The 10,807-nt window shown below is 40.0% G+C and overlaps 1 protein-coding gene and 1 long non-coding RNA gene across 2 annotated transcripts; both read right to left on the reverse strand.

The window, feature by feature from the left end:
- Nucleotides 1-1,658: 1,658 nt before the first annotated feature.
- LOC107276339 (O-methyltransferase ZRP4) lies at nt 1,659-3,803 on the reverse strand. Its single transcript, XM_015763243.3, has 2 exons — nt 2,743-3,803; nt 1,659-2,184 (listed from the first exon to the last, which is right to left on the reverse strand). The coding sequence occupies exons 1-2, from the start codon at nt 3,535-3,537 to the stop codon at nt 1,885-1,887; spliced, it is 1,095 nt and encodes a 364-aa protein (XP_015618729.1). The 5' UTR covers nt 3,538-3,803; the 3' UTR covers nt 1,659-1,884.
- Nucleotides 3,804-5,612: 1,809 nt separating this feature from the next.
- On the reverse strand, nt 5,613-9,297 carry LOC107279806 (uncharacterized). Its single transcript, XR_001542316.3, has 2 exons — nt 8,934-9,297; nt 5,613-5,956 (listed from the first exon to the last, which is right to left on the reverse strand). It is a non-coding gene; the product is annotated as an uncharacterized lncRNA (long non-coding RNA).
- Between the last annotated feature and the right edge of the window lie 1,510 nt (nt 9,298-10,807).

The raw sequence follows: 10,807 nt of genomic DNA on the forward strand, positions 1-10,807 counted from the left end.
ACCGAGGGAGGTAAATTGCACCGGTTTTATAGTTTAGGGGTCGAGATATCCGGTATTATGGTTCAGGGATACGAATAAGATTCGACTGCTAGTTAAGGGAGTCGATGTGAACTTATTCCTTTTCCTTTCCCATTTTTTTGGTGTGCTGTCCAGAATCCAGATTGATCAAGAGGCCGAACCAGGCGCGATGATAGCTGCACAAGAGACAAGCTAAATCGACAGTAAATTACTGCACCACGTGTTCCAATCAAATTATGGGGATTCCACCGGCTTTAGAAGATAAGACTAGAAAATCTACGTGCCAACTAATTTGCACCTTGGTTTTTCCATATACAATATTCTATTTACGTAAAAATCATACACTTATCCCTTAACTGGATCAAACGTTTAGGGATGGATCGATGTATGGTACTCCCTCCGTTTCAGGTTTTATAAAATGTTTTGACTTTGATTGATTTTAAACTGCTTTAAGTTTAATCAAGGTTATAAATAAATATAGTAATATTTACATTATCAAATTAGTTTAGTTAAATTAGTAATTAACTATGTTTTTATAATAAATTTATCTTGAGTCGAAAACATTACTATTTTTTCTAAACACCGGTCTAGATGATTCTTTAACAGTCCATCGAAATACTGAAACGGATTAACTAATTTAATGGACTTTTAAAACTAAATATTCAAGCTACATCCCTCACACCCACATGGACCAAACTCTGCAAACCGAATAAAAAGCCTTCTGACCCCTTGAGCTCTTCGGCTGATTTTGACTTGTTTTAAATTGTACCAAATATATCTTCGGTCATGTTCTCATATTTTCTGGTTGTTGTTCATGTGTGTGCCCCAGCTTCAACAACCTCTTCCTGAACTGATGTCTATTATACACTCACGTGCACCATCCTCTAAATCAGATGCAGCCTATTTTTGGACCTTTAGACTTCAGCACCCAAACTTTCTTCCTCGGTGAACTACCTCTTCCTTGTACAACAGATTGATTCTTGCTAGACGGTCATCCTTGCCATGTGACTGTTTTGCAAAATTCAATCGACTTACATTAATAGCCGATTGTATTTTCTGATAAGTATTACAATCACTAGTAGAATGATCAAACAAATTATGCCACTTACAAAACTTGGCATATTTATGAATATTTTGGTTGTTTATATAGTACTATTTTAACTTGGCAATTCTACTAGGGAATTATTTTTATAATTCTATATATTTAGCTCTTCTCTTATGTCAGTTATATTACCTAATAGATATAATTAAATATTACTAAATAATTCATATAAAGTCTAAAAGATGTAAACTCGTGTTTATGCTTCAACTCAATTATATTGAATGCACGTGTTGGAAACTTAGACTATAAAATCAATACTCCTCATCGAAAAATACATGTACGAGGACAAACTTGTTATTCATCCCTACTAGTTTATCCAATATTCCTCGTATTTGCCATTCATTCTTCAATTGCCAGTGGCCGATAAAAACTGCCAATCTATAACTGTATAGTTAGAACACCCACTAAAACATAATGTATACCATACTAACCAACTATATAGGCGCATGCAAGGATACCAATTACATCTAAAACTCAAGATATAAGTATGCTAAATCTCATTCCACATATCATTTTCACATCTCAACTCCATATACCATTTGTACAACATCATATAGATTCATGCATATATATTCCACAGTAAAGCGCGGGATGTTGTCCATTATATATAAAAAGTTACACCACACTTATTTATTTGGAATGATCACAATTAATCACAAACAACCCAAGCGAGCACACACAATTTTGTCTAGTTTCACAACAATAAATATACATGATATAGACTAGCCAACGGACGTCTGCTCATTGAAGAATGAGTAACAAGTTCAAGGATAGACCTCGATGATTGACCTGAAGCCCATGACTGGCATGATCTTGTAGCTACTAAATCCAGCTTCAACGAAAAGTTTCTTCCACTCCTGTTCATCTCGCTCAACGCCATTGACAAACATGATGAGCGCGTCAAACAAGATCTGCACATCTCTGTGCTTTTGGTCAGATGGGCCAACTCCGACCACTATATCCATGATTATCACCTTTCCACCGGCGTCTCTAGATGGGATGGCTTTTTTGCAGTTCCGAAGTATCTTCACACAGTCATTGTCACTCCAATCATGCATAATCCACTAAATATAGAGGAAACACATATATATGTATCAATAAAATCTGTATGTACATGTATACTTCTATTGATAGGACACTTTAAGAATATTCCAATTTTGATAAATGGTGAAATAGGGAATATTTTTAGCCATAAACATTAGTGGGACCAAACTGTAATGTCTTAAAATAAAATTTAGAGTCGATATCAATTACAAATTGCTGATTACTATTGGACTAGTCATCAACCTTAATTTGCACCCACAAGGGAAACATAGTTTTGTAAGATAAATTTAGAGAATTTCAGTGTAGGGATATATGGAATTAATTGCGGATATGTATTTTGAGAGTTTAGGGATCTAGATGACACACCCCTTCATATATGTGTCAATTAGTGATAAAATAATTTACAACAAATTAAATGACTGATTAACTCCGTAGATAGAAGAGATAGAAATATACATAGATAGCAACTACATAGAAAAAAAGTTGGCTAAAGTCCAGTTAAACATGTGGTTCGATATTTTTAGACAAAAAAACCAAAATATACTTGAGAGAATTTCGAGCCAGACCAGTCTATGTACCTTGAGGAAGACAGCATTGGCTGCTGGAATACTGTCAAACATGTCGCCGGCGATGAACTCGACACCGGTCCCCCTGGGTGCGTCGGCGACGACGTGGGCGAGGTCCATCACGCTACATTTCACCTCGGGGAACGCCTTCGCGATGGCCCGCGCCGCCGCGCCGTTCCCGCCGGCGACGTCGACCAGCGAGCTGATCCCCTGGAACACCTCGCCGTGCTCCCTGACCAGGATGTCCATCATGAAGGCGCTGTCCGACGCCATCCCGTCGTTGACGACCGTGTTGAACGCGGCGTCCTCGTTGGTCATCTCCCAGAAGCTCTGGCCGTGCGTGTGCTTGAACATGCACGGCTCAGGCAGCTCGAGCTGGAGCCAGTCGCTGATCCGGAAGAAGGGGGCGATGAAGCACGGGTGGAGCAGCATGGACATCATGTGTCGTTGGTTCCCGGCGCCGATGAGGAGGCGGGACACCGGCGTGAGCGTGTACATGGGCGCCTCGTCGGCTTCGGCTGCGGCATCGCCGGGCGCCGGCTTCTGGACGGCGAAGATGCCAGAGAGAGTGAGCACGCGCATGAGGCGGCGCAGGCACGGGATCTTGGAGGGGTGGAGCGTGACCCTGGTGGCTATCTGGGCCATGGTGGCGGCGCCGCCGTGGTGGTGGATGGCGTCGGCGATGCCGAGGTCCAAGGCGGCCTTGAGAGCCATGGACTTGATGACGGAGAAGGTGTTGCCGTAGAGCTCGCTCAGAGCATCGAGCGAGCTGGTGGCATGTTGCCCGTTGCTCTGAATGGGCGCCATGGCACTACCAATTAATTTTGTCTTCCTTTTAGTTTGGAATGGGTTTATGCACAAGATGCACTATAAATAGAGGTCTCAAATTACTGTATCAATGCAACTCGTTCTGGAAACATAGAACTACTATACTAGGTTATCAGAGAAAATGAGGAAAAATGTACTAGTTTCAGGGATTCCAAAATTCCAAAAACAACCAGCACAATATCCTATGCAATTATGTAACCAATTTTTAATTTAAATTATGACATTTGGCAAAAATGTAAATGCACATTAAAGTATTTGCTGTTGTTTCTATTATTTATTGTGTTGCTTCCATTTGTCAATATAGATGAAATGAAACAAACATGTCCGCTAGAAGGATCTCGCGGCATCATCTCGCTGGAGACTTTGCGTATTAGGATCATCCAAACGGACATCAAAACATTTTAGTAACAAAAAGTGACAATAAAGACTGTTTCGTCATATGTAACTTTACAAACATTTATAACTAAATTAGACATACTTTAATCCCCTGTTGACCTAATTTAAGTTATTAAAAATAAATATACTCTCTCTATTTTATATTATAAGTCGTTTTGACTTTTGCCTAGTCAATCTTTTTTAGTTTTTACTATGTTTAGAGAAAAATTTAGAAGGATCTCAAAAAATAAAATTATTTTCACTAAATGTAAAATTGAATATATTTTAATAATATTTTTTATTGAAAATGATATTATATTTTTTAATAAACTTGGCCCAATGTAAAAAAGTTTGACTAGGTAAAAATTAAAGCGACTGATAGTATGAAACGAGGGGTGTACTGACCATATTCTAACTCTTACAAGTCATCTAAGCCCATCTCCACACTACTTTCGAAGAAATCAGTTGAGACGACCGTGAATGAAAAGATAAGTTCTCTTTAAAATAAGTCAAATCAATACATTGAAACTGAACTAAGGCTGTGTTTGAGGGAGAGGGAATTGAGAAGATTGGGAAGATACGTAAAACTAGGTAAGCCATTATCGCATGATTAATTGAGTATTAACTATTTTAAACTTCAAAAATGGACTAATATGATTTTTTAAAGTAACTTTTCTATAGAAATTTTTTTTAAAAAACACACTGTTTAGTAGTTTAAAAAACGTGCATACGGAAAACGAGATACAATCTCCCCTTTCTCATGTGAACGAACGCAGCCTAAGTGAAGCACAAGTGGAAACCAACGGCCAGCATATGGCCTAGCAACGAACAACTTGGGTGTGTTCGTAGAACAAGTTACCATCCGGGACAGTGATCACGGAAAACGGAACAATCTATTAGCACGTGATTAATTAAGTATTTAATATTTTTTTTTAAAAATGAATTAATTTGATTTTTTCAAGCAACTTTCGTATAGAATTTTTTTTTAAAAAATACATTGTTTAGCAGTTTAAAAAGCGTGTACACGAAAATGAAAATAAAAGGAGATGGGCTGAGAAAAGAGGCATCACAACACAGCCATATATGCGAAGCTTGATGCGGACTCTTGGCTTAGCCAGTAGCCACATCCTAGTGAAGCATTATTAATGGCTCACAACCATCGATGTACAATGTGGCCAATGGGTGCTGACCAGCAACTATTGGCCAAAGGGTGGTGACCAGCAACCATTGAGCATGGAAAAAAGGACGACAAGATGGCAATAGTAATAGAATTATCTTTAATATTATAAACTCTAATTAAGAGGACGACATGATGGGAGAAATGAAATTTATATTACTAGGGTACTATAAGTATCTGTTTTTCTGTGGTTGATAATGGAAGCCATCAACAATGGCATTGTATTTGGCAGTGGTAGAATTAGAATGGTTCATATTGGGATTATTATGAGCAGAGGGATGAGTCCTCCACTACTGTTAAGGAGTTTGCGAGGTCATTTGGATTGCCAAAAATAAATACTATGCAAACACCAATATTTCTTTTGAATACACATAATATTTGGTTCTATGTTTCGTTAATATTGGGGAATGCAAATCATTATAAATAAATATATTATACGATTCATATTATGATAGAATTATATTCTCGGTATTAATTAATAATTCACATAACAAAATTAGACTAATTCAAACCACAATCATAAACTTTAGTCTATGGCACTTCAGCTGTTACAATTGCTCCGCACATAGGAATTATATTACATAGTTAAAAAATAAACAAGCAGATGAAAAAGTATAAATATAATTCCAAGATATGCTAGCTAACTAGCCACACAGCTATGTGGATAATTCATTTGCTTACATATTATATACATATGTGTGAGTGTATGTATGTATGTATCAAAGGTCCATAAAAAGGATTTTGAATTACACAATTAAAGTATACATAGTATGAATTGTTAGAAAAAATATGCAATCGTGTCTAACTTTTAGTCGTTCTGTGAACCAAGTGACATTGTCCCATGACCTGCAAGTCAAAAAATTACAAAATTGTGAGTTTGAGAACTCACAAATTGGTGTTTGCGGAACTTAAATCAAGTGAGAGCAGTGTGTCAGCTAATTCTTCTTCCATTAGACCTCCTTGCCGCAGCATCATGCCAGGCACCGCCTGGCTCTTAGCAAAAGTAAGGGAACATCGTCAACTAAACATGTCCTACTTGCAGTGATAGTAAGAACCCAAAGATCCGCATTATTCCTGGTGAAAACCAACTATGAAAAATATAAATGTGCATATAGCAGCATAGCCAAGCTTCTCCTCCTTCCACTGTATGTGTTCTGAAGGTTCAATCATGTATATATACTTCCTATTTGGAAACAATGAAAGTTCATAGCTACTTGTGCCTTCTTTGGTTGGTTTATAGTAATTTACTGTTTGCGCATCATTTAGTTAGGCTCATTATGTCACCTCCGGAAATTCAATAGCAATTTCATCACTAATTTGCACATACAATTAATCATCGTCCAACCATCAACTGAGGTATACACAAATCGATAATTCAATATAGATCCAAGATAATAAAAACATTAAATTCTTATATAAGAGGAACTTAGTCCTCACAAAAAAGAAAACAGCGACAGAAATACAATCTAGCGGTGGATTCAGCTCAACTCCCATGGGCAACTCAACTAGATTATAAGCCAAGCGTCTTCTCGTTCATAATCATTCTTCAACTGAGGTTGATAATTATTGCAAGAAATGTACATGCAATACTTCCACAAGCCACATAACAATTATGCAAGTGTAATAGTATGACAAAAGGACATCATATGGGGGTTCATTCGCAAAAGCAGTATTTAGCAAATATTTGACAATACTAAAATAGTTGAGTAATTAAACAATATTATATCACATTGCACATCACAACAATGTTGCACAGTTCCAACCATTTTGAACAACCAAGCCCGGTTGCACAGATCTAACCCCACTCAAAGAGCTAATAAATTATTATTACCAATTTATTTCTCATTAATGAGTTATTGTGAGAGCAATCACGAAAAATATTGTTAGGCTCTCCCATAACCACTGCCATGGCTATTTGATCGTTTTTTTTAACTCTGACCAGAGGTGTACAAATTTACCCACAATACATGATTCCACACATCTTTTCATGTCCTGAAATACCCCCATAGTACTACAAAGGAAGAAATTGTGACAAGACTCTTTGCATAACACGTCAAACAAAATATATACCCACTAATTATCTGTCTCCGGTAGGGATAGCCAGATACCTAGACAGGGAGACTACTTAGCACCTAAACAACTGTGAACATATTATCTACCGCTTGTTGACTTATTATCTGTCAAGCTCAAACACACACCGTGACACCTTCCGTTGGGACATGTCATACTACAGATCCAACTATTAACCATGTTGGCTTATGGTTAGTACGATTAATACTTCATAACAGTAGCTCACGAATCGATCTTTAATTGTTATGAGCACGATCAACATAACCATGTGCTCACAACTCACCATTAGTTAAGTTTTAGTTGAAATTATGAACAACCACAACCGTCATCGTGATCTTTCATTAATAACCATAATTAATCATGAATGAATCATTGTGGCCATGGTCTTGAAAATGGCGAATGTGAGAGCATCTGGCTAGCGAGCTTGTGGCATGAGATGCACATTGCTCTCAGTGAGCACCATGGCACTACTGGTTTCGTTTTCCTTTTCGTTTCAAATGAGTTGATGCACGACGTACACTATAAATAAAGGACAAAGGGCTCAAACTATTATCACCACAGTTGGTTCTGGAAATATGGAAAAAAAAGTATTTTTTTTATTCTTGGGCACCCCGGGAGTGCACATGTTAAATCGTGTACGGATTGATTGATACAGTTTGGTCTATTTATTGAAATAGAAGCTAGATGATATGTCAAATCAATTCTGCCTTTAGCATTTATAAATACCGCTAATTGCCTCTATATTACTAGTAGCCACCAAGTCGCATTGCGCGACTCTAATTAAGTGCCTACATGTCTTCATTTATATTTATATAATGTGTCGTTGTAGTTGCGCCACTGTCTATTTGTGCTGAATTTCTCATGAATTCATGGGCATGTTTCATGAGTACCATGGTGAATGCCAGATGCCGTTATGTTTTTCAGTACCGAGCATATAAAATTTATAAAATTGACATCATTGACAGCATTTTATATATTTTCTTAAAGCTACATATAAAAAAGGCTTGAATGGTGGCTTACTATAAATTCCGAGTGGCAAGAGGCAACATATGAAATTGCATATAGACTTGATGTCCCATTATTATATTTGTAGGTGTGTGTGTATAATATAATTTTGAAGACCGAATAGTAACAGTAGTACTTGTTAGATTGATCTCCCTCCCGTTGAGCCGTTGGGCTCAAGGGGGACTTGACCCGCGCCCTGATCAGGGGCGCCCAGCCCAATGGCTGGTGGGCCCCTATCACCCTGCGCCATATAAAGAGGGGTGGAGGCCGGGGCGGCGCACGACATCAGGTTCGCTACCGCCGCCAACTCCACCCACAAACCCTGATCCGATCGAGAGGGGGCGCAACCAGTGACGGGAAAACGCCACCGCCGCGCCACGCCTCATCGCCACCTACGACTCCCACTGCTACGACCACCGTCGTCGTCGAGCACACTGTCGCCGCCGTCCTCGTCAAGCTGAGCGACGGCAACGACGATGGCCGGCACTTCCTCCTCATCCAACGTGTCAACCGGTCACATCCCTAAACCCTTTTCCCTTAATCTCTATTGTTGTTCAATCATTCAACCAAATAGAACCAACCTGACTAGATCTAAACCTAGGTGATCCTAGAGAGAATACTAACAATGGTATCAGAGCTACCCTAGCGCATAGATCGGTTTGGGGAGAGAAATCCACAAAGAAAAAGGAAAGAAAAAGCAATGATCCGCTCGGATCAAAAGATCGAAACCTTAACCCTTGAACCTTACCTTGTCGCCGGCCGAACGTTGACGCCGGCAAAGGGGTGAAAGGGGGAGGGCACAGGGCACCGCCAAGGAGCCTCTCGATGGCCGTGTGCGCACCCGCAGGTGCACGCGCGCGCCGGCGAGGTGGCCCGTGGCGGCGCATCGCCGCTCTCTCTCTCTCCTTCACTTCACAGGTGGAGGATTAGAGACGGTGGGAGGAGAACAGAAAAGTGGGCGCGCCACAGCGCGAGGTCACCGGCCATGGCGCGCCGGCCATGATGCGGCGGCGCGAGGCGCAGCGGCAGTGCGACGGCGCGGCGATGCATGGGCCGTCAACGCAGCCACGCGCGCGAAAGATAGAGAGAGAGAGTGGAGAAGCTAGGGTTTCGGCTAGCTGGCGGCTGGGGTCGGGTTTTTGTCCCTCCGATCTCGGCGCCCGGCTGTCTGATCGAAACCCTAGTGATTGGACGGCCGGCGGCGGCTGGACCAAAATCGGCCCATGTGGGGAGCGCATGGCGGGCGGCTTTCCCGGCTCAGGCCCAGGTTGCGGCCAAGGGAGGGGTGAGGGAGCGCCCGCGCGCATGCAAGGCGGCAGTGGGCCGACCGGCAAAGGCTGAAAGAGTCTATTTTAGGTCCCTCGGGGCCGAAGCAAAAGAAAAGAAGTCCATTTTTTGTCCTTGTTTCAGAAGCATTTGCAATTATAGTTATTAAAATGTGTTTATTTCTAAGCAAGTTGAACCCACGTGAAAATTGTTTAGAGAATAGATAAATGTGAGAAATGCTTCTGAACATGTATTTTGTGTATTTTCATGCAAATTTCAATGGAATTTTGTATCGATTTTGCATGTTTTATATCTGTTTAAAATTTGATCCAAAGTGGTAGTTTTTTTACAGAGAGTGAATAACAGAATTTTGTTACTGTTCATATGAATTTTATATAGATCTTCCGCTGCAAATAGATAAAATTGTTAAAAGTTGTGTTTTTAAAATAAATTTTGAACCAACGGGAGAATTTAATTTTAGGAACATTAATTTTGTGCTATGATGTTGTAATTTTCTGACCAACGTTGATAATTGCAATGTTATAGTTATGGCTCTGTGTTATATCTATTTTTACCCAACGGTGATGTAGGTCTAATGCATAATATTTTAATGTTAATTTTGTTCTCACAGCTACTCCTTGATTGGTTGCATTAAAGATATTCCGACCTGAAAGGAGATAACTACGAAGAATGGAAAAGAGAACTCGACCTTGCTTTTATCTTGGGAGAGGTGGACTGGGTGTTGACTACCCCATGTCATATAGAACCTGCTGAACTTGACAGAGGTGAAAAAGAGTCAGATGCTGAATGGCAAAAGAGAGAGAGGGACCATGTTCCCCTCATCTTGTCGTATGACATTGAGCATGCGAAATGGTCCTTAGCCAACAAGAACTGCTTGGCTGAGGTAAAGAACACGATTGAGCCAACCATATTGGGCTCAATCCCAGAGTGTGACACCGTCTCTGAGTACCTCAAAAGTATAAAGAGCTAGCTTACTAGTTCTTCAAAGACTTATGCGACATAGCTGATAAAGCAGCTTGTGATAGAGAGGTACCATGGAGGTGGTGTAAGAGACGACATCCTTAGGATGAGCAACATAGCTTCCAAGTTGAAGCCAATGGATTTGGGCATCTCAGATGACTTTCTGGTCCATCTGGTTATGACCTCATTGCCAAAGCACTTTGACAACTTTATTGTCAACTATGAAATAAGTCCAAATAAATGGAATTTTTAAAGAGCTCATCTCTAATTGTGTGCAAGAGGAGAAAAGAATCAAAGAGACCAATGGTGGCTCCATTAACCTTGTTAAAGATAACAAGGATAAGAGCCATAGGTCACCCTCCTAAAAAGCAAAAC

This window comes from Oryza sativa, chromosome 12, assembly GCF_034140825.1.
Source record: "Oryza sativa Japonica Group chromosome 12, ASM3414082v1".
NCBI classification, from domain to species: Eukaryota; Viridiplantae; Streptophyta; class Magnoliopsida; order Poales; family Poaceae; genus Oryza; species Oryza sativa.

What these genes read in the sequence shown, in the direction of transcription:
- LOC107276339 (XM_015763243.3), bottom strand. Translation starts at nt 3,537, where the DNA reads ATGGCGCCCATTCAGAGCAACGGGCAACATGCCACCAGCTCGCTCGAT. An exon ending in CCAATGCTGTCTTCCTCAAG is followed by an intron (nt 2,185 to 2,742) that starts GTACATAGACTG and finishes CTCTATATTTAG; the next exon opens with TGGATTATGCATGATTGGAG.